This window comes from Eurytemora carolleeae, unplaced genomic scaffold (assembly GCF_000591075.1).
Source record: "Eurytemora carolleeae unplaced genomic scaffold, Eaff_2.0 scaffold70, whole genome shotgun sequence".
Classification (NCBI taxonomy): domain Eukaryota; kingdom Metazoa; phylum Arthropoda; class Copepoda; order Calanoida; family Temoridae; genus Eurytemora; species Eurytemora carolleeae.
The window spans coordinates 440,753-467,381 of record NW_019396054.1 but is presented as its reverse complement, the minus strand read 5'-3'; the positions used below and the strand labels follow the sequence as shown (position 1 = coordinate 467,381).

At 37.7% G+C, this 26,629-nt stretch overlaps 7 protein-coding genes across 7 annotated transcripts in view; all 7 read left to right on the top strand.

Moving 5' to 3' along the window:
• The first annotated feature begins 114 nt into the window (after window positions 1-114).
• LOC111706210 (DNA topoisomerase 3-beta-1) lies at window positions 115-6,324 on the top strand. Its single transcript, XM_023479017.1, has 8 exons — window positions 115-328; window positions 650-811; window positions 1,066-2,107; window positions 2,487-2,618; window positions 2,991-3,057; window positions 3,554-3,650; window positions 4,583-5,357; window positions 6,047-6,324. The coding sequence occupies exons 1-8, from the start codon at window positions 243-245 to the stop codon at window positions 6,278-6,280; spliced, it is 2,595 nt and encodes an 864-aa protein (XP_023334785.1). The 5' UTR covers window positions 115-242; the 3' UTR covers window positions 6,281-6,324.
• Window positions 6,312-7,318, top strand: LOC111706239 (homocysteine S-methyltransferase 3-like). Its single transcript, XM_023479064.1, has one exon. It carries the CDS (start codon window positions 6,336-6,338, stop codon window positions 7,299-7,301), a length of 966 nt encoding a protein of 321 aa, XP_023334832.1. The 5' UTR covers window positions 6,312-6,335; the 3' UTR covers window positions 7,302-7,318.
• Window positions 7,292-9,160, top strand: LOC111706264 (cleavage and polyadenylation specificity factor subunit 5). The gene is made up of 3 exons (XM_023479099.1): window positions 7,292-7,534; window positions 8,001-8,132; window positions 8,422-9,160. Exons 1-3 carry the CDS (start codon window positions 7,334-7,336, stop codon window positions 8,752-8,754), a joined length of 666 nt encoding a protein of 221 aa, XP_023334867.1. The 5' UTR covers window positions 7,292-7,333; the 3' UTR covers window positions 8,755-9,160.
• Window positions 9,148-11,754, top strand: LOC111706232 (sulfatase-modifying factor 1). Its single transcript, XM_023479055.1, has 4 exons — window positions 9,148-9,256; window positions 10,087-10,252; window positions 10,331-10,676; window positions 10,758-11,754. Exons 1-4 carry the CDS (start codon window positions 9,168-9,170, stop codon window positions 11,216-11,218), a joined length of 1,062 nt encoding a protein of 353 aa, XP_023334823.1. The 5' UTR covers window positions 9,148-9,167; the 3' UTR covers window positions 11,219-11,754.
• Window positions 11,755-13,154: 1,400 nt separating this feature from the next.
• LOC111706222 (chitinase domain-containing protein 1) lies at window positions 13,155-18,777 on the top strand. The gene is made up of 10 exons (XM_023479043.1): window positions 13,155-13,267; window positions 14,727-14,870; window positions 15,283-15,396; window positions 15,485-15,603; window positions 15,965-16,108; window positions 16,384-16,477; window positions 17,150-17,286; window positions 17,432-17,555; window positions 17,612-17,734; window positions 18,240-18,777. The coding sequence occupies exons 1-10, from the start codon at window positions 13,175-13,177 to the stop codon at window positions 18,327-18,329; spliced, it is 1,182 nt and encodes a 393-aa protein (XP_023334811.1). The 5' UTR covers window positions 13,155-13,174; the 3' UTR covers window positions 18,330-18,777.
• On the top strand, window positions 18,766-24,930 carry LOC111706203 (erythroid differentiation-related factor 1). The gene is made up of 7 exons (XM_023479004.1): window positions 18,766-18,842; window positions 19,288-19,533; window positions 19,994-20,463; window positions 21,188-21,477; window positions 21,652-22,859; window positions 23,029-23,167; window positions 23,549-24,930. The coding sequence occupies exons 1-7, from the start codon at window positions 18,802-18,804 to the stop codon at window positions 24,803-24,805; spliced, it is 3,651 nt and encodes a 1,216-aa protein (XP_023334772.1). The 5' UTR covers window positions 18,766-18,801; the 3' UTR covers window positions 24,806-24,930.
• LOC111706247 (coiled-coil domain-containing protein 97) overlaps window positions 24,911-26,629 on the top strand; it is a 4,306-nt gene continuing 2,587 nt past the window's right edge. The window contains exons 1-3 of the mRNA XM_023479076.1: window positions 24,911-25,109; window positions 25,188-25,253; window positions 25,791-26,020. Of these exons, the coding sequence (XP_023334844.1) occupies window positions 24,933-25,109; window positions 25,188-25,253; window positions 25,791-26,020 (473 nt within the window). The 5' untranslated portion in view covers window positions 24,911-24,932. The remainder of the gene's footprint in view (window positions 25,110-25,187; window positions 25,254-25,790; window positions 26,021-26,629) is intronic.

The window sequence follows — 26,629 nt, the reverse complement described above, 5'->3', positions numbered from 1 at the left end:
CACATTCAAGTTTTCTCCGGGTATGCGGAAGAACACCAACACACCGGAGTACGTGAAAAACCTCGTGGACCATGTCTGCGAAAATCTTCATAAACTTGGAACATAAAGAAAAAAAAAATACTTTTCTATTTTACATTTTCATGTCATTCTGGCTGTGATAATTTTTTCTATCTTGACAAACTCAGTGGCGATTTTTATTATTATGGAAGATTGTTTGATCTTTTTTAAAACTAAACCGTTGCATGATTCCAGAAAAAAAGATGAAGACGGTGTTGATGGTGGCGGAGAAACCGTCTCTAGCCACCTCCATCTCCAATATACTCTCCAGGTATAAACTTTTACTAGAGGATAACATAACACATTTTTCATGAACCTCAGTGGTATTTATTTGATACGAATTACCACCATCTCTGGAAGGATAAACTATCAACTGTCAATTTTTTACCCTTTTTGATCTTTAAATCCAAATATTCCTTAATTTTGTAAGGAACTAATTATAAGAATTGGGGGGGTGGTGGGGGGGGGGGGGGGGCAAAGTATATACCTCCTGTACATTTCTAACTTTTTCAATTCGGGCGCTTTATAGCCAGTCAACAGGAGAAGTAAAATTTACAGATTAAAGTAAACCTTGATTAAACTTGTATTTCAGGAATAATTGTAGTTTCCGGAAAGGTTCGAACGGAGCTTGTAATGTGAACGAGTGGAACGATAACTTCCCTCCCACCGGGGAGAAGGTCAAGTACAAGATGACAAGTGTATGTGGACATGTGATGTCCCTAGACTTTGACTCCAGGTTCAACAGTTGGGACAAGTAAGTATTCCTCACCAAGCATTCAGGACGCTTCGCGTCCCTCTTTTAAATGTTGTATTGAAGCGGCCATTTTTTTGCAACTGAAGCTCGAAATTTGGAGAATTTTTTCTTCCAACATTGGTAGATTTATAAAATTAAAAACGTTCTTTTTCTGGTTATTTTTTTACTTTTAACCATCCATAAACATTCCCTCGACAAGTACTGTTTTTTTCAATAAAAAATAAGATAATGAAGATAACATTTTCTATGTTTAGAGTAGATCCAGCTGAACTGTTTAGTTGTGCGACGGAGAAGAAAGAAGCGACTGCAAAGCTCCGTATGCCTTCGTTTCTCAGCCAGGAGGCGAAGGGTTGTGATTATATCGTGCTGTGGTTGGATTGTGATAAGGAGGGAGAAAATATCTGTTTTGAGGTCCTGGACGCCGTCAGAGGTCAGATGCGTAGACTTGATCGTAGCACGGTGTTCAGAGCCAAGTTTTCGTCAATTACCGCCAAGGACATTGCGGCTGCGATGAACAATCTAGGGGAGCCGGATGAGAACCAGTCCAAGTCAGTGGACGCTAGGCAGGAGCTGGATCTGAGGATTGGTTGCGCTTTCACAAGGTTTCAAACAAGATTTTTCCAGGGTAAATACGGAGATCTAGACTCAAGTCTAATCTCCTTCGGACCTTGTCAAACCCCGACTCTCGGGTTCTGTGTAGAGAGACATGATCAGATTCAGACTCATAAACCTGAACCCTACTGGGTTCTCCAGGTATCTGTTGAGACTGCCTCCGGACTGCGTGTTCCCCTGGAGTGGGAACGTGTTCGATGTTTCGACAAGGAAGTTGCAGTTATGTTTCTAAACCTTGTTAAAGCCGAGAGTGTTGCTAAAATAGAATCTGTAGTTGTGAAAGAGAAACAGAAGGAGAAACCCATAGCTTTAAATACAGTTGAACTGATGAGGGTTGCGAGCTCCGGGTTGTCTATGGGACCCCATCATGCCATGACGTTGGCGGAACGCCTGTACATCCAGGGATACATTAGCTATCCAAGAACAGAGTCAACTCAGTACGCGGAGAGCTTCGACCTTAAGGATATTCTCCGACAGCAGCAGAACAGTGGGGACTGGGGAGCAGAGTGTAAAGCTCTTCTCCAGGAAGGAATTTCTAAACCTAGGAAAGGGCATGATGCTGGAGACCATCCTCCGATAACTCCGTGTAGGGCGGTTAGCAGAGGAGAATTGGACGGAGAATCTTGGAAGATTTATGATTATATTGTCAGACACTTCATCGGAACTGTATCCCGTAATTGTAAGGTATTGAACACCCCCCCCCCTACCCACCTCCCTCCCAATCCTCAACTTTACACTACCGTTGCAAAACTTCTCACTCAGAAATTTTAACGAGTTTTTGATACTTAAAACTAGTACAGATCGTTCTTTTAAAAGTCTTGTTTTGTTGAAACTCACCAAGTTACCAACTACCAATCAACGATTTCTCCAAATTTCTATTGAAGCCCATATCCATGAAGGTTTTCTAGGCCAAATTGGTTTTTTAAAACTTCCTTGGTTGGACAGAGTTTAAACAACAAATATTAGATTAAATTAAATTTTTAATCCAAACAACTTTTATCTCCAATCATTTCGCGTTCAATTTTTATAAAATTTACACATCAAATTTTGATATATTATTCAGTATGAGCAGACGACAGTGAATGTTCGGATAGGTGAGGAGGAGTTTAGTTTCTCCGGTAAGAGAGTTACAGATCCAGGGTTTACCGGAGTAATGACCTGGCAAGCTATTCCTCCGGAAGAGAGTTTGCCACAGGTAGAACTTTGCAATAAAAGTTCAGTTCGTAGGATCAGGAGCCGGAGCCGCAACATTTTAGCTCCAAGGATCCGATTACGGATGTAAAGGACAAAGTATTAACAAATATATTTCATAAAAACATTTTTTTAAACAATAACCATAATCTTGTTTTCAAGAATTAACTGTCACAGAGTTGATGTTTATATTTTTAATTAAAGGGACTGTAAAGGAAAAATTAAGCTGAAACCTGAGAATCTCAAGAGTTAAACGATACCTATAAGACATCTATCTAATGTTACTGTCTCGAGAAATTGGCATAAAACTGTGTCAAAATTATTCCAAAACGTATATATGTGACGGTATAACAATATTATTACAGCTTCTGTTTAGGTGAAGAAAGGTGATAGTTTAACAATAAAAGAAGCAAAACTATCCGACAGACAAACAGCTCCGCCCGGTAAGCCATTCATAATTCTCTTCTATCTATATGTATTTTGCATATTTGTTTGTTTGTATATATTAAACGTTAGGCGATTTTTTTGTGGCTACTTAGATGACTCCGGGAAGGTTTATAAATAGTGAAAGAGGAAAAATTTGGCCCTGGGAAAAAATATCGACATTTATTGTTTTTGAATAAATGTACAAATTGAACAGAAAATTCTGCAAAATACGATTTACAAAAAAAATGTCAACTTGAAGAAGAGCAACGTTTAACAGCTAAAATCGTGACTTGTTCTTTATAATTGTTTCCGGAAAAAAACTTTTTTAGTTTTAAAATCTATCCTGCTTTTTTGCATTTAAAAAAATCTAACTTCTTTTTTCTCAATACCATGAATTTATTTATATTCCGCCTAAAATCATCTATTTTCCTAAACTCGGAACATATGGTATTAAAAGGACGGGGTGTGTTGGTTTTCAACAAAATATATATTTAATTCCCTTTAATTTTCCAGGTTATCTAACGGAGTCTGATCTGATCACACTGATGGAGAAACACGGGATAGGAACAGATGCTAGTATTCCAGTACACATCAATAATATATGCACTAGGTACACAGTACATTTATAGTATTCCAGTACACATCAATAATATATGCACTAGGTACACAGTACATTTATAGTATTCCAGTACACATCAATAGTATATGCACTAGGTACACAGTACATTTATAGTATTCCAGTACACATCAATAATATATGCACTAGGTACACAGTACATTTATAGTATTGCAGTACACATCAATAATATATGCACTAGGTACACAGTACATTTATAGTATTCCAGTACACATCAATAATATATGCACTAGGTACACAGTACATTTATAGTATTCTAGTACACATCAATAATATATGAACTAGATACACGATACATCTATCTACATATAAACTTTGCTTGTCTGTTTGTTTGTATTTCATAAACGTAAAAACGTTAAAACGATCTAGCCCAAACTTGAGTCAATTTTTTTGATAATGAACCAATTAAAACAAAAAAATCCGCGAAAGTTACAGCACGATTAAAAATGGGGACTTGAAGAGTTCAACGCTAAAATTGTTATTAGGAAAAAGAGCAACAAGCAACCTGAAAACATAGTTAATATCATAAACATAAATAATATATTCATTAGGTAGCTCAACACTGGACCTTAACGTAACATAGTCAACAGGACATGATACTTTGACAATGATAATAATGATAAAAATAATAACAATATATAACAATATATAAACAATATTTTTATATTATATGTACTAGGTACACAGTACATTTATAATATCGCTTATAAACCGAATCTATCACTATTAAATGTAATCATTAATGCGGAATGATTTGTAAAACTATTTCGAAGTAGTCTTTATATTTTGTTTTAAAAGTATTAAACATTCAAAATAAGATAGAAGTGTATCTTAAGAGGATATAAGGATTATTCGTGAAAAAAAAAGAAGGGAAAACTATTATTTTTTATTTATAATTGCTTTAGGAATTACGTTAAGATTGAATCTGGTAGACGACTAGAACCTACTAACCTTGGTATTGTTCTCGTGCATGGATATCTCAAGATAGATCCCGACCTAGTTCGTCCAACAATGCGCTCTGCAGTCGAGAAACAGCTGGATTTGATTGCGCACGGAAAAGCTGATTTCCAATCCGTACTCCGCCACACCCTCGAGGTATTCAAGATGAAGTTCCTGTACTTCGTGAAGAACGTGGAGGGGATGGATCAACTGTTTGAGGTTTCCTTCTCCTCCCTGGCAGACAGTGGTCGTCCCTTCTCCAGGTGCGGGAAATGTAGGCGGTATATGAAGCTGGTTGAAGCTAAACCTAAGCGTCTCTTCTGTTCAACCTGTGATGAAACCTATAATGTACCCCAGCAGAACGGAAATCTGAAACTGCATCAGGAACTTAAATGTCCACTGGACGATTTCGAACTGATATATTTTACAGCAGGGGCCCAGGGGAAGTCCTTTGTCTTCTGTCCCTACTGTTACAGCAACCCTCCCTTCCCTGATATGGGTAAAGGTTCTCCCTGCTCTGCTTGTATTCATCCGACCTGCTCTCATGGGTTGAACAGGTTGGGTGTGAGTGGTTGTGTTGAGTGTGATCAAGGTATCCTAGTCCTGGATCCAGCGAGTATACCAAAGTGGAAGCTTGTTTGTAACAAGTGTGACGTCATTGTTAGAATATTTGATGACGCAGCTAAGATAACGGTCAATGCAGCAGAGTCCTGTCCAGACTGTGAAGCACAGCTACTTAAGGTAAATGATAATATATTAAAGCGACTGTAAGCGTAATTCAAGTGACCCTACAAGTAAAGATAACAAAGCACGATTTACAACGGTATCATTAAAGCTTTGTCTAATCAAGTATGAATTAAATATGCATGTTTTTGTTTATCTAAACATTTGTGATTTCTCTGCTAAAGTGACTGAGCATTAATTTGCTCATTAAAAACCGTGGCAAACCCCTACAAATAAACACTTTTGAGTCAGAAGAACGACGTTATCTTTCACAGTTTAATCAGATTAATGTTTCAAGGATACCGTTGTAAACAGAGATTGCTATCTTTAAATGGAGAGTCGCTTAAAATAACGATTACAGTCCCGTAGTTCGGGGATTGGATAAGATCAAAGTAGAAGTAAAATGTCGACAAAATAAGTTAAGTTTCAACATTTAGAAAGATTTTTTATTATCAAATATCACATAAAAAGAAAGATTTTCTGGGCCATTCAAATATTTATGTCCGTGACTCGACGATAGAGTCAACATCAAAGTAGCAAAGTAGCTAAGTAGCAAAGTATTACTCAGGAAAAAGTTAAGATAAGGGTCCAAGTCGACACATATCCAAGTCAAATTTAAATACATTAAAAAATCAAAGGTATAGAACTAACAAAAAAAGACAAAGAGCAAACAAAAAGCTTGAACTAACGGAATCTAAATATTCCAGGTTGAATACAAGGAAGGAAAAACTAAACTCCCAGGAGAGAGGCTCTCTGCTGAAGGATGTATCTACTGTAACCCGGAGTTGAATGCCCTGGTTGAGAAGTCTCATGCTGTCCTCTTGAAAGCCCGACGAGGTGGAGGAGGTCGGGGAGGACGGGGTCGGGGTAGAGGAGGAAGAGGACGTGGAAGGAAAGCTCCAAAAGATAAAATGTCCCAACTAGCCGCGTATTTTGTCTAGTCAAATCATATCTTTATTTCTGTTCTAAAATTTAATATTTTCAGCATTTATTACTATGGACAATTTGAACTACTCGTCTCCTCTGGTGAAGGGGGACTTATGGATAATTGATGGAGGATTCTCAACTCAGCTCATGGTGTATATGGAGGGGTTGGACAATGATCCTCTCTGGACAGCTCGTAGTATTGTAACCAATCCTGATTTAGTGGAACAGGTGCACATGGACTTCATCAATGCCGGAGCTAACGTGATCCTTACCTGCAGTTATCAAATCAGTGAACAAGGATTTAAACAACACTTGAACATGAATTCTAAAGCTACGGTTGAGGCAGTTCGAACTTCTGTTCAGTTGGCAAAATCTGCAATTAAAAAATGCGAAAAACGCGCAATTTTAATTGGAGGATCCGTCGGTCCATATGGAGCTTGTCAATCCGACGGAAGTGAGTACACGGGAGCCTATCTGGACGCTTTATCCCGAGAGGAACTTGTTAAATGGCATTTACCCCGAATACAAACTCTCATCTCATCTAGAGTTGATTTTATTGCTGCGGAAACCCTTCCTAGTTGGAGAGAAGCCATCGCTATCCTAGATTGTATATCTGCTACCGGAGGAACTACTCCAGTCTGGGTTTCATTTACGCTCAAAAATGAGAACAATTTACCTACTGGAGAAACTATTCAGGACGCAATGAGACAATTAAGAAAACATGAACTTTTCGACAAAGGAAGAATTTTCGCTGTTGGGTTCAATTGTCTTCACCCGAAGTTAGTTTCTGGTGGGATTGATAATATCCGGAAGGTTGCGAAAACTATTCCTATTGTTGTATACCCTAATAGCGGAGAGGACTGGGATGGGATTGCAAGGTGCTGGAAGGGAGAAGGTGGGATTGATTGGAGTGATTATGTGGGGGATTGGTTGAAAAAAGGCGTGGTTGGACTAGGCGGCTGTTGTCGGTTGGGGGCGGAGCACATTGCAGACCTCAGACTTTCCGTTGCCAAGGTGTTACTAAACCAAATTTAAATTTTTACATTTTCAGATTTTGGATAAATAAAATGGCTGGAACAGGATGGCCACGTGGATCTACCCAACCTATGGTTACCCAGACTACTCCTAAGAATCCGTCCTTGACCCTGAGCCGGACTGTGAACCTGTATCCGCTCACTAACTACACCTTCGGGACCAAGGATCCTCTGTTTGAGAAGGATCCCAGTGTTCCCGCCAGGTTTCAGAGAATGAGGGACGAATATGAAAAGGTAGAAAATCTTACTTTTATTAAAATAAATATTTGATTTATTTTATCCGTATCATTTGGTCGGATCCGGATCCGTATCAAGAGCCGGATCCGGATCCATGAACACGGATGCGGATCCGCGGATCCGGATCCGGATCCGGATCCAAATCAAAATGATATGGATCCGAAACACTGGTTAGTTGAATGGGTGTTGTTGGTTGTTAGTTAAAGGGGGTTAGTTGGTTGTTATTTTTTTTGGGGCCGGTTTGTTGGTTTTAACTTGGATAGGGGTGGTTTCTTCTAAAAAAAAATTTCTTTTGTACATCATATGATTATTTGGGTTTCTTCTTTATTTATTTCCTTTTTTGTATGCTTCATAGCGTATTTCCTTAAATATTTTAAGTTTGTTGGAATAATTTTGACTGGTTAATGCTTGAGTGAAATAGGTATGCTTGTTTTATATTATTATTTGAAAACTTTATTTACAGCTTGGTATGAGAAGATCAGTTGACGGTGTACTCCTGGTACATGAGCATGGTTTACCTCATGTACTCCTTCTACAGCTGGGAACTACGTTCTTCAAGCTCCCTGGGGGAGAACTTAATCCAGGAGAGGATGAGGTAAATCAAAACATTTATATTCACTTTATAAACATAATTTGCAATCCGGAGATAAGAGGGGGGGGGTCTAGGCATCATCTCTAAGATGTTTTCAGATCCTTATCTCATCTCATCTAGGGAAATCTTTTTATCAAAAACCAACAAGTTTTCAAATTTACTATTATTTCTAACAAGTATTATTCATGAAGTCTAACCATGGTCTTCATTTATTAACTCACTTTATGATTTAAGGGAAGGGAGCAAGTAAATCCTCATGAAAGAGAATTACAATAGTTCTTACATTTTTTAGTGTGAGGGTTTGAAAAGGTTGATGACAGAAACTCTGGGTCGGGCTGACAGTGGAACCTCAGACTGGGTTGTAGAGGATACTATTGGGAACTGGTGGAGACCAAATTTTGAACCTGCTCAGTACCCGTATATACCTCCTCACATCACTAAACCTAAGGAGCACAGAAAGTTGTTCCTTGTACAGTTGAAGGAGAAAGCGTACTTCGCAGTGCCGCGTAACTACAAGCTCGTTGCCGCGCCGTTGTTTGAGTTGTACGATAACTCCGCGGGATACGGGCCCATCATCTCCAGCATGCCACAATCTCTGAGCAGATTTAACTTTATCTATATGTAGATACAGGGCATACAAACTTGATTTAATTTGGTGCATTGGCACGTGCAAGCTTATTCTTTTTCTAAAATTATAAAACGTTTATTTTGGTAATTATGATCTATTTTTCTTTTCATTTGTCATGTCAAAGCACGCGTCATTTTGGTAATCTAACCCACATAAGATCTAATTATTTTTCTGTTTTAGGGTACTACATTCATACCTGACTCCAGGGTTGGAAGGAAGATATGTACGTACCCAACTAAGAAGAATGTACCACAATTAAACAACTCTCACAAATATTAAAAATTCCAGTATTTCCTATTTGTTTTTTGTATTTGTTTTTGCAATTGTAATAGAAAATATTTTTGAGAGTTAATTTCCTTATTTATAATTTCCTCAGCATTTCATTTGACATTGTTTCAGAAAATGCCAAGATGGTGAAACTAGTTTTATTACTCTTGACGGTTTGTGTTCCTTGTGTTCTTTTCCAGGGTGAATCATGTCCAGCTGAACCTATCTCCAGGTACTATTGTTAATCTGGAGAACAATAATCCGGGACTTATATCATGTAAATTGTGGAAGAAAGCTTTAAAGTTGTTTAAGTACAGGGTGTCACAAAAAAAAACTATCTTAAAGACATTGTAGCACTCACCATGGTTCAATTTTTAATTTGTGCATTTTTTATTGATATCAATGAGAGGTAGGCACACTAAAATAAGGGAAGTATTGACCGTTTGAAGTTTGTCATTTTGGCTTGGTTGAGTTCATATATTATTTTTTTTGAATTTTAAACATACGGAATTTTATTAGGGTCTGAAAATCTTAAAAATGCAGTTATTGTTAAATAATGGCAAGACCTCAGTTTACAACGCAGGAAAGTAATAATTCCTTGCTGTTGAGTACCACAAAAGAAAGGGTCACAGAACTGAAGGTTATGCCTGGTCTTATGGACTTTGGGCGCAAATTTCCCAATGAAACGGTCAGAGCGTGAAAGAATGGAAATTATTACACTAGTTGAAGAAAATTCATTCCTACACGCTCCTTATATTGACCTTTCCAACATAGATCAAAATTATTTACAAATAATGAACCAATTTTTACTTATAAAAAGTATTTTAACATTTTACCTTGGTAACATTAGAAAAATAAAAAAGTAATGGTCAGGACAAGAGCATAAGTGAAATATAAAAACTTATTTGTAACCCTTCATGATGTCTATTGTTCCAACTTGATATAGTCTTATTTGAAACGAATTAAAAAAATATTACTTCTTGGCTCATGGAACCTCACAAATATAATATAATAGTAATTAGTAACTAATGTTGTGCATTAATTCATAAAAAAACTGTTTAGTGGGAAAGATGAAAGTTGTGGATGCTCCAAGAGCAGAGAGCACAGCGGAGATAAACCTGAGCCTCTCAAGGTTTCTGGAGAAAGGGTTCGAAAGAATGGTTCTCCGGACCTTAGCAACATGGTCTTGATCAAATCCAACACTTTTACAATGGGAACAGATCAGCCGGTAGGTATCCCAACATAAGTCTCATTTTAAACTGTTATGCTAAGCATATTTTCGTTTTCTTCATTTTTATTTACATAGGTTTTCCCTGCCGACGGAGAAATGCCGGGTCGGACAGTTCGTCTGGATTCTTACTACCTGGACATTCTAGAAGTTTCCAATAATAATTTCGCGGATTTTGTTAAAGATACGAAGTACGTCACTGAAGCTGAGACTTTTGGGAACTCATTCGTCGCGGATTTCTATTTGAGTGAAGAGGTGAAGGCTGGGATAAGTCAGGCGGTGGCTGGAGCTCCCTGGTGGTTACCGGTAGATGGAGCTAACTGGAGACATCCTGAGGGGGCAGGATCCGATATCTCTACCAGAGGAAATCATCCTGTCATCCATGTATCTTGGAATGATGCTGTGCAGTACTGCGCATGGGCCGGTATGTTTTTTATGGAGCCATTTCTATTCATTGAAACTCAAACTCGTCAATAATTTCACCCAAATAACAAATTTAATTTAGGTAAGCGTCTGCCTACAGAGGCTGAATGGGAGATGGGTTGCAAGAACGGAAAGAAAACCCGTCTCTTCCCTTGGGGAAACAAGTGGAGGCCAAAGGATCAGTTTTACGCCAATACCTGGACCGGCGAGTTTCCGGTCGAGGATACCGGCGAGGACGGATTTGCCGGAACCTCGCCGGTGGAGTCCTTTCCAGTGATGGAGAACGGATTAAAGAACATGATCGGGAATGTGTGGGAGTGGACGTCAGACTGGTGGGAGACCCAGCACAGCGCAGAGGCTGCAGTCAACCCGACCGGTCCTCGAGCTGGGACTGATAAAGTGAAGAAAGGAGGAAGTTTTATGTGCCATGAAAGTTATTGTTACAGATACCGTTGTGATGCTAGATCTCAGAATACTCCGGACTCGAGTGCGCACAATCTAGGGTTTAGATGTGCAGCAGATTTTGTTACTTCTTCACCTTAAATCCAGTGTTATGTTAAAAAATAATTTTTTTTAGATATTTAGTTTTTTACACATTTTTTTACCATTTTGATTTAACTTTTTAGTATTTTCAGTAATATACTGTGGTCAAACAAAACAAATTGAATTTAAACTCAAATTAGGATCACATTTTTATGAGCCTTCAACCTTAGTTAATTCTTATGCTACCTGTGATATTAAATAGTTAAACTTGCATATATTTTATACTTGTATACTGCAATCAATATAATTTATGTTATATTCTAAAATGATAAATCTATAATTTAAAGTTGATCACCTCTTGATTCACTAATCCAACCTTGATCAACTGTTAAAACATTTGCTTTGAAAGCTTTTCCTACAAATGCAACTTTCAAGCACTTATTATGGGTTACATCTATATATCATTTTCCTCATTTTGCCTTTATTTAGAAGTACCCCCCAAATCATGAAGAAATTTAGTCTACCACGATACTGTTTGATACATGTTTAAACCTCTATTTTAATATGAAAACAAATATAGATGCTCGTGATTTTAAGAACAATTTTTTGGATCAGTTGGTTTTTAAATTAATACACATTTTTTTATTAGCGTTAGACATGAACCCACAGCACAATGTCTTCATGCCCAAGTGGATAAGAAATGGAGGAAGACTAGTTCGGGTGGAGGAGTTGGGAGTTCAGATTTCATCTGAATTGTTCATGTTTCATAACAGCAAGGTTGTTCGGCCAGACGAGGATTCAGATATCATTGAACAGTCCTGTGAGACTACAATTCTCCCTGGAGTTGCTGTATCTCAGAACTCGCCACTTCTCAGCCTACCCCCAGAAATACTGGAACTTATTCTCGAAATGATCACCGTGAACGACATATACAACCTCATCCGTACCTGCAGGATGCTGGAGAGAACCTTCAAGTCGCGATATATTCTCCATGTTATGGTCCCCTACCCCCATTCTGTTCTGAAACACAAGAAACCTGTTCTGAAGCTGACCAGCACATATGACCTGAAACAACTAAATAAACCAATTGCCTACTTTTCAATCCTTAACTTGAATAATCTCAAGGAATTGAAAATGACTGGTGCTAACTTTCTATATGATGACTTTATTGAATTGACTGTATTGAAACCTGAATACAAGCAAACCCTTGTCAGTATTTTGTTTTCTCTTCCTACCTCTTCTCTACAGAAGTTAGAAATACTTGTGGACAAAATCTTCTGTAAGGTTGTAACAGAACCCCTGAAACGGTTTGTGAATTTGAACGAACTGATCTTGCGGGGATCATCATTCTTGCCATACTGCGAACAGCGATACCATTCGAAAACGGATTTTCTAAAAGCCTTGTTACCGTTCACTCAAATCAAGATCCTACGTCTCGTAAAGTTTACACTTAACGATGACTTACTGGAGGTGTCGAGCAACTCTATCGAAGAACTGTCTATTTCAGCATTTAAGGTGTGCACAGAGTTCAAGTTTGATCTGCCCAACCTGAAGAAGTCATCCCTTGGCGGATCCTATACATGTCATTGTCTTTTCCACAGTCATTACGGGGGAGTGATGAAGAGTGTACATGAAGGATGCAAAAATATTCAATATTTTAACGATCTTGATATTCTCAATATTCCAGATTCAGACAAGTTTTCTTCATGGTTTGAAAACATTTCATCTGAACCCCAGAAGTTTTGCGACTATACAAGATTGACATATTTGTAGACCAGCTTACCTTCATATGAGTCGAATTAGATTTAACATTTCATACTTGCTTGTCTTGAAAAATGTCAAATATGATTTGAAATTGAAATTGAAATTGGATTATGGCCAGACTTTTGAGGAAATTGATATTATTTCTATTTTTTATACAAATGTTAAAATGTATACAAAATTATATCTTATCATTATAATATCTGTATTTTTTATAATAATGTAAAAGATAAATATTTTTTATTTGATTTTCAGATGCAATGGAGCGGTGTACTGCAGGGATATATACTGATTCTCTGTTTAAATACAAATCTAGGAACTCTGTCTAAACATGATAAAAAATCAAAGGTACTAGGCTATCAGAGCTGGAAACTTTAGAATGAGATATCCTTAATCCTGACTGCTTAATTCATCTGGAGATTGATAACAATAGGAGAACAAGCGTAATCTAATCTCAAGAATAAAAAGAGTCGATTAAGCATTAATCCTAATATCCACCATTCAAAGTTCCCAGCGCAGGGTGCGAAGAATTTCAAAAATTAATTGTTGCTCAATCTTTTAGCATTTACTCGACGATATAACTATAATTTTTTTCGAAGGATTTACAATTTTGTTTTCTTGGTTTTTAAAAATTTCATAATTCTGAACATTCCTATACTTTCGTCATGTGAGGTCACACACAACATTTTGGCCCATAGGTTGAGCCGTTTTGACGTTCATGATACAAACGGACAGAGAGACGGCAAAGTATATATATATATGTCTGTATGTTGATTGTTAATAATGATAATAAAGATAATAAAGATGAACCAAGGGTTCTTAAAAATTAAGTAAAACCTTCAAAAGCATATGGAACTGGTGTTATCTATATTTCTAGCCCAATGTCGGGTTCAAAATTCTAATTTTGTGAGATCAAGTGGCCCAAATTAAATTAAAAATGAAAACTTCATCAGGTTGCATAGAATCAGGGTTTGAAAAACCAAGAATCAGTTCCTTTCGTAATGCAAAAAGCAAAAATCTTTCCCAAGGATCCATTGATTTTTTCAGAATCTTGTATAATATATAATGCAAGCTATGTCCGAAGTTCAGAGTAAACAATGTAATTTAGAACTGTATTGAAAACATTGTTAACTAACTCAATATCTAATTTTGTTCATCATTACATACCCTTCTCTGGAAACATTCTAAACGGCTAAATGTGCCAATGGTGAAGATGTCGTGTAAATAATTTTAGACTTAATATGTTAAACACGGTTTGTCGGAGAGCAAATGTTTGCAGGGAATAAATTATTAAAATTTATTGACAATTTAAGATTTACCAAGATTTTTTTGGGATGTAAAAAGTATTTAAAAGAGTGGAAAAACTTGCAGGTTGACGCCCAATTTTTCATTTTTTCGGTCAGCCCATGGATACGTTTCGGCGACTAGGAGCGCCGACCTCTATTTCATTGAATGATGGGTTGTCCTTCAATAATAATAATAATAAACGACTATGTGTGCCGATGGCGAAGATGTCGTGTAAATAATTTTAGACTCAATTTGTTAAACACGGTTTGTCGGAAAGTAAATGTTTGCATGGAATTAATTATTTAAATTTATTGACAGTTTAGATTTACCAAGATTTTTTGGGATGTAAAAAGTATTTAAAAGAGTGGAAAAACTTGCAGGTTGACGCCCAATTTTTCATTTTTTCCCTTACAGCATCCGAAATCTCTTTCTCTCTCCCCCCCCCCCCCCGGCGACAATGTGAGGGTAGTTCTTGAAAAGTATACCTCTGGTTGTTAAATTAAGATGGAAATTCTTTCAGGAGAAGGTTAGTAAGAGAACTGGAGAAGTTGCTCCGCCTGGACCTTGCTCCGACTCCGTGTTCACCAAGAACCTGGTCAACAAGGAAGTGAAGGGAAGGGATGTTCTGGAACACCAGGCTGCGTACTTCAAGGATACGCATCAGGTTCCGAATTAGAGTTTTTTTATCGTAAAACATCAAACTTCAAGTTTTAATTTTCAAGTTTTACATTTGGATGCGGAGCCAAAATAAGATGGATCCAAATTCATAGAATTAATAATATTTCCCAGTTTAAATAATTTCTACTACAAAATAGAATTTCCGATATATTTTCCTCTATAGTTTTCTTTCTCTTGTTGTTGCTGATACTTGGTTGGCCAATGAGAGAACAAATAATATCTCAATTTTAAAAATAATATATTTTGGATGATATTTTGCTCCTTGAATTCAGATATGTTGATCTGTAAATTGTTTCGGATCCGGATCCAAGGAGTCAAAATGCTGTTGATCTAAGCACTGCTTTATTGAATTAATCGAGTTATAACTTTTGAATGTAGGTTGAATTTGTTTTGTATAGAAAAGGTTTGATGGAACTGTTCTTGGCTACGTCACCCCCTGGAACAATCATGGTTACGATGTGGCCAAAATATTCGGGGGGAAGTTCTCTCTCATTTCACCAGTTTGGCTCCAGGTTAGTTTATGGTCAATTATCTGACACAAGATAAACTCTTGTGGAATTTTTTAGTTTTTCCAAGAAGATGAACTAATGTGTATTGAAGGTTACAGTTAATGATAACGATGATTTCCTGATTGGTGGAGTACACGACCTGGATCAAGGATGGATTAAAGATGTTCGGAAACACGGAGCCAAGATCGTACCACGTCTTCTCTTTGACAGGTTGCAGCCTCAAAATGTTTTACCTAGTTTCAACCTATCGGGACTGTAACCCTCCAAGCAAAGATGACAATGCACGATTCACAACGGTACCTAAAAAGCTTTGTATTGTGTATGAATTAGATATCAATGTTTTTAATTTTTAAAAATTATTATTTTAAAATGGTGTTTTTTCTACTAAAGTGCAGCGCGTAATGCGCAGTAGTACTACAGGAGAACATACATTATTGATGAGATAAAGGTTTCAAGGGTACATTTGTGAATCGGGCATTGTCATCTTTGCATGGAGGGCCTTCTCAAATAACGTTTGAAGTCGCAATAAAAGACAGGGACACAAATGTTTTCTTTAAAATTGTTTGTTTAGATGGACCGGGCAGAACTATGTAAACCTGTTCCAGGACAAGGAGAAGCAGGTTGCATTGAGGGAGCTTCTCTTCAATACAGTGAACCAATTCAACCTGGACGGACTCACGCTTGAGTTCTGGTCCCAGCTTGGAGGGAAAGGAAGGTAAAATAATCAAGTTCTCCATTAAATGGAATCTCCTTTTATAAGATGGCATGTCCGATTTACAGAGATACCATTAAAAGTTTGTCTGATCAAGAATGCTTAGGATTCTTCTTGAAATTAGATTATTTTCAATTGCGGTTTCTCCATAGAGTGACGTTGGTATTCGGGCATGTCTCTTTTTTTTTCTTTTTTTTTTAATTGAATGGTCTATTTAAATTAATAAAACAGTCCCTTAATCCAACAAAAAGTTGAAATTTTTATTTTAAATGTTTTAGGCCTCAGATGGGTTCCCTTGTCAATGAGTTAGGCGCAGCTTTTAAGTCCAAAGGACTTATTTTCATCCTAGCGATACCTCCTCCTGTTTATCAGGTAACCCTGAGCAAATTCATCATTCGTCATGAACAATTGAACATTATGTAACCCAAGGAACTACACTAGGAACGCCCAACTGAACATCACGTAACCCATGGAACTACACTAGGAACGCCCAACTGAACATTACGTAGCCCAAGGAACTACACTAGGAACCCCCAACTGAACATTACGTAATCCGAGGAACTACTCTAGGAACTCTCAACTGAACATTACGTAGCCCAAGAAACTACACTAGGAACACCCAACCGAACATCACGTAATCCGAGGAACTACTCTAGGAACTCTCAACTGAACATTACGTAGCCCAAGGAACTACACTAGGAACGCCCAACTGAACATCACGTAACCCGAGGAACTACACTAGGAACGCCCAACTGAACATTACATAGCCAAAGGAACTACGCTAGGAACGCCCAACTGAACATTACGTAACCCAAGGCGATTTTATAGACTTTCAAGAAAATATTTATTCTTTCCAATACGTCTCTTGTATATTTAGACAATCTTGAGCAAACTCATGCCTCCATATAACCTTCATCAAATCCACCTTCATATCTGCATATTTGAGGAGATCCATTCTTCCTGGACTTAAAATGACCCAAAGCACATCAATTGGTCTCCAGGTATCTTGACCGACTGGACACGTTCTAATTCATTCTGATTCAGGGCGATCAGGTTGGAATGTTTTTGGGTGAAGATTTCTCTAACCTTGTGGAGAACGTGGACTACTTCTCCTTGATGACTTACGACTACAGCAATCCGTCCCGTCCAGGACCCAATAGTCCTGTTGCGTGGATAAGAAAGTACGTTTAAAAAAGCATAAAAGGTTAAGTTTTTGTTAAAGTTAACTTACCCTGGTCTGTATGGGTTATAGTGAATAACATATAGTTATAGTTTTGATGAGCAGAGTTGTGTTTCCTGGTTTTTAATAACATCTTGATTCTCCAGGTGTGTTGATCTATTGGATCCTGCCGGAACCCATCGGAGTAAGATCCTCATGGGACTGAACATGTACGGGTTCGATTACACTTCTCAGGGTGGTGGGCACGTGCTAGGACGAGATCTAGTTCAGGTATATCAAAACATGACTAATCTTATCTAAATAATCTTACCGTGTATGTATTTTAGTACCTTGAGAAGGTTCCATCTCTGAAGTTTCAATTAGATCCAGATACTGAGGAACATTTTGCAGAGTTTAAACTTGATCACTACAAACATAGGATTTTCTATCCAACCTTGCACTCCATTCAGGTAAAGATTTAAATTAAATACGTTTTTGGAATTTTATTAAAAAGTTTTTTTTTCAGCAAAACATTTTGTTGACAATCTTTGATCACATCATAATAAAGGGATGTAGTTTCTGTAAAGACAACACATATTATTCATTTTACAAAGTTACTCTTATTCAAGATACTCTTATTCAAGAAGTACGCAAATATTGACAAGGAAGTAGGAACTGACAAATCTGATGCGTCAAAGAATCCAGAGGCTAAACATTTATTTGTGTGTGTGTGTGGGTCGTGGGAGGGGGGAGTATGTGAAAAATATACACTTAAAGGCAGGAAAGGGGAATGATAATGAACAGAAAATTTGTTTTAAATAAATTTATAAATATTACGAAATGATAAGGGTTTCTTAACGAATCGGTCCTATTTATGCACGCTCACTTCAAAGGTTATTAGAGCACTAAGTTGTGGTTTCCTAGTGTAGTTTCTTTAGTCTGATACGTTCATTAATATAATGATATAATATTCAGGTTCGGATTGAGCTGGCTGAGGAGCTAGGAGTAGGAATATCTATCTGGGAGATTGGACAGGGGCTTGACTACTTTTATGACCTCTTCTAATCTTTTCAACATATTTAATTATATCTAAAGTATAGAAATCTTGAATTCTTCTCCGGAAGTTTTTTGTAAGACATTAGTACATATAAGTACTTAAATGTAACACAAAACAAAAAATCAGAACATTTTTTTAGTTTAGAAGTCAGAATTATTGTGTTGTGAATTTCGGGATCAATTGGAATGATCTCTATCTTATGCAAACCTACGGATTAACGATTCTCCGCTCAAGAGTTCTGATCTCAGTTTATGTAACCACCAATATACTAAAACTTAAAAGGTTATGAGGAAAGTTCACATATTTTATTCTTTGTAAAACTTGTTTCTGTGATATTTACAGTGTTATCAACACTACGTTTATGTTTGATGTCAAATCCTTCTTATGTTGTTTGTTATCATATGTTTTGCACAACACCTGCTACTTGTTGCTTGATTGCATAGGTTTTGTTTCAGATGATCGTTTATTAGTTTACAGAGAATGGGAGATTCTGAAAGTCATGAGATATACAAAACCAATAGGTTAGTACTGTAGCGGAGTAAATATTGTCTTTCTCGTCAATGATTAAATTAAACTAGTGGATTATAGAAATCTTCTATCTTGTGGATTTGGAGATAAGAACATGAGAAGAATTTCTCAAAAATAGTCACATTATATTCATGCTTCCCTCCCTCCTCAAGCAGTTCATAATTCTGCCATAACATTAGAATTTTTTAAAGCTTTTTCAAAATTCTAGATAGCCAATACAGTGCCATTAATGAACCTGAGTTGAAAACTTTAGAATGTGATATTCTTAATTAATCTGGAGATTAATAACAAGAGGAGAACAAGCATTATTTAATCTGGAGATTAAGAAGAAGAGGAGATCAAGCATTGATTTCGATATCCACTATTTTAAAGTTTTCAGCTCTGATTTACCTGTTCTTAAAACTGAAGAAAAATCCTTCTATAATATATCATTTTTAGGTTAAGTTATGCAATACCTATGCCTTATCTTCCCTCAACTTCAGATGCAACCAAGGTTAGGAGCTCCTCCCCTACCGAACCCTACCCGGAGATGAACTTATCCGAACCTGAACAGTGTTCTCTCCAGGAGGTTGAGCAGATGAACTGCTTGAGCCCAACCAGGGTGAACAGCAAGGCGGTGGTGAGGTACGCGGAGATGGGACTACCCGTCCCTCTCAACATGGTTGCGGAGAATACGGATCTAAGGTATTTAATATCATTTCTAGAACTTACTATCAAACATTAAAGCTTCCTAATAAAATGTAATTGCGTAAAATATGTATTGCAGATTGGGATTTTTTTTTATCTAGAACCATATTTAATGAAAATTTTTAAGTAGTTGAGCCTTGGAGACATACTTCGTCCACTTCTCTTTTGTCAGGTTAAGTTGATGAGAAGTGGTTTAATTTAACTTCACTACTCATTAAATCTGGCCTCCGAAGTAGTGAAAGATACAGTTCATTTTTTTGTCGCTGACTGTAAACTCTTATTAAATTAGTTTCAATGAAAAACTAAACTATTAAACTAAACTATTAAACTTAACTATTAAACTAAACTATTAAACTAAACTATTAAACTAAACTATTAAACTAAACTATTAAACTAAATTAAATTATTGCCTGTTTTCAGATTTGAATATATTTTACTCAAACTAATGTAAATTTAGAAAAGCTCCGAAGAATTGGTTGAGAAAAGGAACTCAGACCAAGGGGTTTGTTCCATCTAGCCACCTCCAGACCGGGTTCTCTTCCTTCAAGCTCGCAAACGACTTCGTGGACTGCATGCCAGACGTCGACGTGATCTCTGACAGTGAGAACATCAAGAAGTTGCTCAAGCTTCCCTACAGTAACAACAGCATCAGTATGATCGTCCACAGGGTCGGCAAGAGTCTGCTTATCGACGATTTTGACATTCACCAATATTTGCTGAAGCGGTCTGCCACGGAGTGGGATTGGTTGAGGAAATATTTTGCTCAGACGATCCTTCATCAGATCGAGGACAAGGACGGAGCTGTGGTGAGGAAGAACTGCAGTAACTCAGCACTACAGGAGCGGAACCTGATATCAAAGTTTCTCTACAGGAGTCTCCAGCATACAGAGGAGGAGGAAGCAGAAGCCAGTATTGAAGCACTGAAAGGTAACAACCTCCCCCTCCCCACACACACACACGCAATTCTCTTTCATGATATGATGCAATGAAGAAAGGACTTTACTTTGAAAATATTGGTTGAAATGAGACAAAATTGTCTTTCTTAACATTTTTTTCCAAATTTTCTTGCACATGGATTGTCCTTACCTATATTGTTATGATTTAACCAGTTTTAATCAAAGGTTTGCTCAATTAAAAATGTTGCTTGGGTTTTGAGACCTTGTCAGTCTTAACCCATTAGTGACGAGACAAAATTTTTTTTTCTGATCTTGCTGAAAAATACAGGGTTAACTCATTATAGTGTCCATGAGAGTAGATCTAAAGTTTCAATTTTTTCAATAAAGGGTTGTGGAGATACAGAGGCCGGCCAATTTTGTCCGGCAGGAAACGGTCAATTTTGTCCGTCTCGGCTCGGACAAAATTGACCGGGCGGTCAATTTTGACCGATGCCGAGACGGACACATTGACCGGGTCCTTATCTCTCTACTAATCAAGTGAAGCCGGTTTAACCTATCTACCTGTCACCTATTTGCAAAACTTGGCATATATGTAGGAAGGATCTGGAATAAAACGAGACGACATTTGGTTTAAAAATGAAGGCGCTAAAAATTAAAAACCTTACCCGGTCAAAATTGACCGTCCCGTCACGAATGGGTTAAAATGAAGCTAAGACCTCTTATTTTATGCATTTCATTATTTTTTCTTTATTTAGAAAGTCTTGGAAGTGCTGCTTTAATAAACGACTCCGTTTTGAAAAATATTCCTCCTTTGCCGGACCCGGAGATAGAGAAAACTATCCCACACCTGGGCGAGGCCAAAGAGGACGGGTTTGCCAGGAACTTTATCTGGACCTTCGAGGATATCCGGATGTTAATCGGGTCCAACATGCCAATATTCGGAGACGAGGATCATCCTTGTGTTAGTTTGAAGTTAAGGGATATGAAGAAACCTATAAATGTTTTGACCGGAATGGATTACTGGCTGGATAACCTCATGTGTCAGGTGAACATTAAGAGAACACAATTTAAACAAAATAATACAATTTTAGGAACAATTAGATTATAATGAAGATGAATTAATGCATGACGCAAAATTGAATGCGTAGTTTTAGCTGATGATAACAGAAACTTTTATTTTTTGTGTGTCGTTTTATTCATTAATGTTGATATTTTAAAGGTTCCTGAAGTTGCAATGTGCTACCACATTGACGGAATAGTTCAGAAATATGAACTCATCAAGACAGAAGAACTTCCTTACATGGAAGGATCTAAGTTCTCCCCTAAGATAGTAAAGAATATCGCCCAGAATGTTCTTGCCTTCCTGAAATCTAAAGCTGCTAAGGAGGGGCACACCTACTGGTTGTTCAAGGGGAAGAATGATGATATCGTGAAGCTCTACGATCTAACATCGCTGAGTCAGAAGGACAGCGGGATCAAACCGTCGAACACTGAGGATGATATGACCGGAGAAGGTGGCGGGATGGAGACGGAACCTGACAATCCGTTTCAAACACCCGTCTCTCTTCTTCTCTATAGGCTTGCCAGGAATATTGTTGACTCCAGGGGACGACGGGAGGACGACGCTGTTGCCCAGGCACTCTTAAAGAACTGTATTCAACTGCTGGATCACAGTAAATATCCTCATATTGCCACATCCGCGCATTTTCTTCTTTCGGAACTTTACGTTCCTGCCGATACGGATCCCGCCAAACCTTATTTTCCGAAAACTTCGCCACATTCGTCCGTTCCTGACGAGGATTCTGACGAACAGTTTGACAGTGACGAGGATTTTGAAAGTTCTGTTGACATTCACACACTCTGCTACCCGAGTAAATTGTACGGGTTCAGATCCAAGGATAAATGCGCTCCACCGATATCCGATGATATTGAGTTCCGATGTACGGAAGCTCTGCTGCATATAGATCATGGATTGAAGTTTATCACGAGCCTGGAGGCGAGAACACAGGCCAGCTCTAGCGCCTTCAGGAAGGAGAGGGAAAGGGTTGAACGTGAAAATTTAAAAATGTCCGTCCCGGGACAAGCAATCCCGATGGGATACATCTCATCCGATGTTAGGATTGTTCAGAATAAGATCTCGGAATGGGAGAAGTCCTGTGACGTGAAACCAACCTTCAGTCAGCTTTCTAACTCGGATTATCTCAAGTTTCTGCTTCTAAAGAAGGCTCTGCTCGTCTATATAACACTGGCTGAGATCAGTTTTGATCTCAAGAAGTTCGGTCGAAGCTTAAAGTGTGTCAAAAGAGCTTTAAATTGTTTCTCGATGGTTGAGTCCATTGGAGGAGAGATAGAGGCAGAAACCTGCGGAGGAATGATCAGCTTTGCTCTGGGTGTGGCAGGGGACTGCTATCTTGCATTCATATCTGCGTAAGTTTTCTAAATATTTTAGCCATTCAAAAAAATGCCTTTTTACTAAGGAAGGATCCAATAAAGATTTATTGTCGAAACTTTTTATTTGTTTGTGATATTATTGGTCCATTGAAGGGATAAATATTTTTTGTTAAAATAATTTTGTTGTATTTTATCTTTTTTCAAGGTGGGGTAACCTTCCCCTGTACCTGGAGCAGTATAACTCCGCTGAGGCCGGAGAAGGAGGGATAGCGGAGGAGGTTGAGAAGTACACAGACGAGATAGACAGAGACTGGACCATTAAACCACCAAAAGATATCCAGGAGGTTTGTTAAGAATTTCCAGAGCTGAAAACTTTTATGTTGAATATCCTTAATACTGATCGCTAAAACTGGATATCCACTGTAGACACTTTTGATTTTCTGCTTAATCATCACTTTTTGGATATCCCTACTGGATTCTGACCAATGAGAGTTCTTTCACTAGTTACGCCTAAATTCCCCGTCTTCTGATTGGTTTCTACAAAACCAAAATTTGATTTGTTGAATTAAAATAATCTGCAGATTAATTGACAGAGGAGATTAAGCATTGAACTCGATATCAATAATTCTAAGTTTTTAGCTCTGGAGGCTTTCGTAATAATTAAATTCACATGTACTTAAAACACAAAAATTTACAAATAGTGCAATAAACCTGTACTATTATAGGGATTATCCTTGTCTGCCCGGTGCTATGGTCGTGCTCTAGGTTTCCCATCACTACCAGACGAAGAGATGGTTAGTCTCAACCGTAGGCTTGGAAACGTTCTCAACGAGGAGGGGGTGTTCTTCATGAACCAGGCAACTGCCCTGGTCAAGAACTTATCAGACGAAGACACCGCGGATGTATCCGCCTCGACTCTCCGTGCTGCGGAGACCCTGTTAGAGAGATCAAGGGAGTTTATGAACCAGGGGATTGCACTCTTCCAAAAGATTGACGATAACGCTAATATTGCATTACTTCTCTCCAACTCAGGTCGTCTCTGGAGGATTGCTGGTCATATCAAGAGCTTGACAAGAGAGCGGAACAAGCACGAGTTTGGAAGTGCCGAGAAGGATGAATATAAGAGAGCTCTCTCCGAGTATCAAAAAGCACTGAAAACCCTAGGGAACAGGAAAATGAATCCTTCTGTTTGGGATTCTGTTACCTACGAGCTTTGCTGTACTTTCTTCACTGTTGGAACCTTGTTCCAAGACCAAGCTCCTCTCTCTTCTCTCTCGAGGGAGGATGCGGAGAAACAAGTAATAGAGTTCTTCCTGAAGGCTCTGATGTACTGCGACATTGATACTGTAAGTTCCCGTCAGGATTTGTACAGGAGAAGAGCTGCAGAGATTCATCTTAGACTTGCCTCTCTGTACCATCATTCCTATCGGAGCTTTGACATTGAAGACACGTCCTTTAGGAAAAAGAAACTCAAACAGTTGTCGGAGAATCACTATTGTAAAGCTGCTCCGCTCTACCTACAGCAGGAGAGGTTTGTTTACTATCTAAGATGTGTCCTGGAGAAGGGAGCGCTTCTTGAGGCTCAGTTAGACTCTCTAACTTCCCCCGGAGCAAAACAAAAACAGTTCTTTCTCATTCTTTCCTGCCTCCTGGAGACAAGACCGGCTTTGGAACAAATGAGTTCAGGTTCAGACACGGATACTCAGACTGTTCCCAGCTCAGAGAAGGTTGAATCTAGCTCCACGAAGTTGGAGGATGAGATAGAGGAGGAGATCTATGTCACCAACACGTTGCTCCAACGGGTTCAGGCAACGCTTCTCTCTCTGTATAAACTCCTGATGGGGAAAACTCCGAAGAAAGGAAGGGAACCGAGTCCACTGGTTAATAAATTTAAAGAGCTCTATGCCGAGAGTTTAAAAACTAAAAATATTGCGTTTGAAATCCTGAATCTGTTAAACAAAATTCAAGAAGCTAATCCCTAGTTTACTAATTGTTATACTAACACCGTTTTAACAATATTTCTAGTGTTATTACGTTTCATTCAGCCTGGTGCTTGTATTTGAAAATAATCATATATATATTCATAATATATCTAATGTTTCAGAAAGAATGGACAATGTTGATAAAACCACACTTTTTGGTGAGTTTGAGTCTCCAGCTCACAAACCTTCCGAACACACTCAGTTGAAGCAGTCACCTGGAGCTAGAGTAGAGAAAGAACCTGCGCAATCAGAGGAACTGGAGACAGAAGCGATAGAGAAAACTTTAAAGCTTAGAATCATTCAGGTCTAAACTTTTTTGTTATTTATTTATTAAAATCAGGGGGTTTAAGGTTACAAGCGTTTAATGAATTCTTAAATTCAGGTTGCATCAGGGAGTAAAGGTTTCTTCCGTCATCAACAGAAGGATGAGCCGGACCTAACCCGACAGGTAGAAGACAACCTACAAAATACATTAATTTCGTCTGTAGGAATTTAAGCGGCTTAAAATATTTAAATATATAAAATATTTACATGAGTGAAAGGGAGCTAAAAATGGTTGCATGGCTCAAACTTGATCGTGTTGCTGGGATCATTTCGCCAAATTTAAACAATTGATTCATTAAAGGTTAAACATTAAACAAATCCGGGCTGAAAACCCACCTCTCAGTCAGGACTTGAAACTCCAAGCTGTAGAGTGGAGCCTAAAGCTTTCCCTAACACTCATGATTTGATTTGATTTTGATTTCTGACATTGTCAAATCAAATATTTCTTATTTTTCCAAGTTTTTCATGTTTTGTCGCCTGAAAATTAAATCTAAAACATTTTTGTTAAAAAAATTCGGTTAAACATGCAATAACATTTCACTTGGGATTTGCATTTTATTAGCGCATACAGTGAGAACAGAATGATTAAGTTCTGAAGCAGTAATCTTTATTTTTCTAGAGTCTCTCTTTTACATTTTCTTTCATTCTTGTTGTATTTCAGGAGAAGAAAAGAATTGCTGGAGAACTACTGGAAACCAAACCTGCTTTATTCCTCCAGAGGTTTGGAACCTACCTGAGCGAGGATCATCTTGAGTATTTCGAGGATCTCGGAGCAGACGAGAACTACGAGGTCGAATTCTTTCTCCGTGAGGCGAGGCAGCAGCAGTGCAAGTTTGTTCGGGAACAGAAGGTCAAGAACAGGAGGTTTAGAGCTATGCAACAGATGATCAGGTTTGGAGTAAACATCTTTTTAAAAATGAAAAATTTGAGTTTCCATGCCTCTTGCCCTTTTGTATTTTCAATTAAAACCTTAAAATTTACTTTTTTATGATATTAATCCATGATTTGAAGAAGGGGATTTTATTTAAATTACCAATTTCAACTCTATGTTGACAATTGTAATGAATACACATCAAAGTAAAGTCTTCTTTTCTCACACTGTGTGGGAATCCCTCTATATATACAGGGTGGCCAAAATGTACGGATTGTACGGATTGTACGGATTGATTTTTTTTAACCCTAAAATTGTACGGATTGTACGGATTGTACGGATTTGTTTTCAAATTGTACGGATTGTACGGATTTTATCCTGGAAAATACACCGTTTTTTTTAAATTTTCACTCATTTCAGCAAATTTTTCATGAAAAAAAAAAAAAAAATTCTCGTCAAGATGAAGTTAGTTTAACTTATTTTCTGCATTCTAAATAATATTAGATTGATTAATGTTTCAATTGACAATCAAAATTCATTCATAATTTTCGAGATATGTCCAAGAAGTGTTTATTTGAGAATATGTTCCATAAGTACTTATTTGATTGCTTATTCAAGAAGATGTTCCA

What these genes read in the sequence shown, in the direction of transcription:
- LOC111706210 (XM_023479017.1), top strand. Translation starts at nt 243, where the DNA reads ATGATTCCAGAAAAAAAGATGAAGACGGTGTTGATGGTGGCGGAGAAA. An exon ending in AGGTTCAACAGTTGGGACAA is followed by an intron (nt 812 to 1,065) that starts GTAAGTATTCCT and finishes TTCTATGTTTAG; the next exon opens with AGTAGATCCAGCTGAACTGT. An exon ending in ATCAATAATATATGCACTAG is followed by an intron (nt 3,651 to 4,582) that starts GTACACAGTACA and finishes TAATTGCTTTAG; the next exon opens with GAATTACGTTAAGATTGAAT.
- LOC111706239 (XM_023479064.1), top strand. Translation starts at nt 6,336, where the DNA reads ATGGACAATTTGAACTACTCGTCTCCTCTGGTGAAGGGGGACTTATGG.
- LOC111706264 (XM_023479099.1), top strand. Translation starts at nt 7,334, where the DNA reads ATGGCTGGAACAGGATGGCCACGTGGATCTACCCAACCTATGGTTACC. An exon ending in TGAGGGACGAATATGAAAAG is followed by an intron (nt 7,535 to 8,000) that starts GTAGAAAATCTT and finishes CTTTATTTACAG; the next exon opens with CTTGGTATGAGAAGATCAGT. An exon ending in TTAATCCAGGAGAGGATGAG is followed by an intron (nt 8,133 to 8,421) that starts GTAAATCAAAAC and finishes TACATTTTTTAG; the next exon opens with TGTGAGGGTTTGAAAAGGTT.
- LOC111706232 (XM_023479055.1), top strand. Translation starts at nt 9,168, where the DNA reads ATGGTGAAACTAGTTTTATTACTCTTGACGGTTTGTGTTCCTTGTGTT. An exon ending in CCAGCTGAACCTATCTCCAG is followed by an intron (nt 9,257 to 10,086) that starts GTACTATTGTTA and finishes AAAACTGTTTAG; the next exon opens with TGGGAAAGATGAAAGTTGTG. An exon ending in CAATGGGAACAGATCAGCCG is followed by an intron (nt 10,253 to 10,330) that starts GTAGGTATCCCA and finishes TTATTTACATAG; the next exon opens with GTTTTCCCTGCCGACGGAGA.
- LOC111706222 (XM_023479043.1), top strand. Translation starts at nt 13,175, where the DNA reads ATGCAATGGAGCGGTGTACTGCAGGGATATATACTGATTCTCTGTTTA. An exon ending in CAGCTTGGAGGGAAAGGAAG is followed by an intron (nt 16,109 to 16,383) that starts GTAAAATAATCA and finishes TAAATGTTTTAG; the next exon opens with GCCTCAGATGGGTTCCCTTG. An exon ending in CAACCTTGCACTCCATTCAG is followed by an intron (nt 17,735 to 18,239) that starts GTAAAGATTTAA and finishes TATAATATTCAG; the next exon opens with GTTCGGATTGAGCTGGCTGA.
- LOC111706203 (XM_023479004.1), top strand. Translation starts at nt 18,802, where the DNA reads ATGGGAGATTCTGAAAGTCATGAGATATACAAAACCAATAG. An exon ending in CAGTATTGAAGCACTGAAAG is followed by an intron (nt 20,464 to 21,187) that starts GTAACAACCTCC and finishes TTCTTTATTTAG; the next exon opens with AAAGTCTTGGAAGTGCTGCT. An exon ending in TGGATAACCTCATGTGTCAG is followed by an intron (nt 21,478 to 21,651) that starts GTGAACATTAAG and finishes GATATTTTAAAG; the next exon opens with GTTCCTGAAGTTGCAATGTG.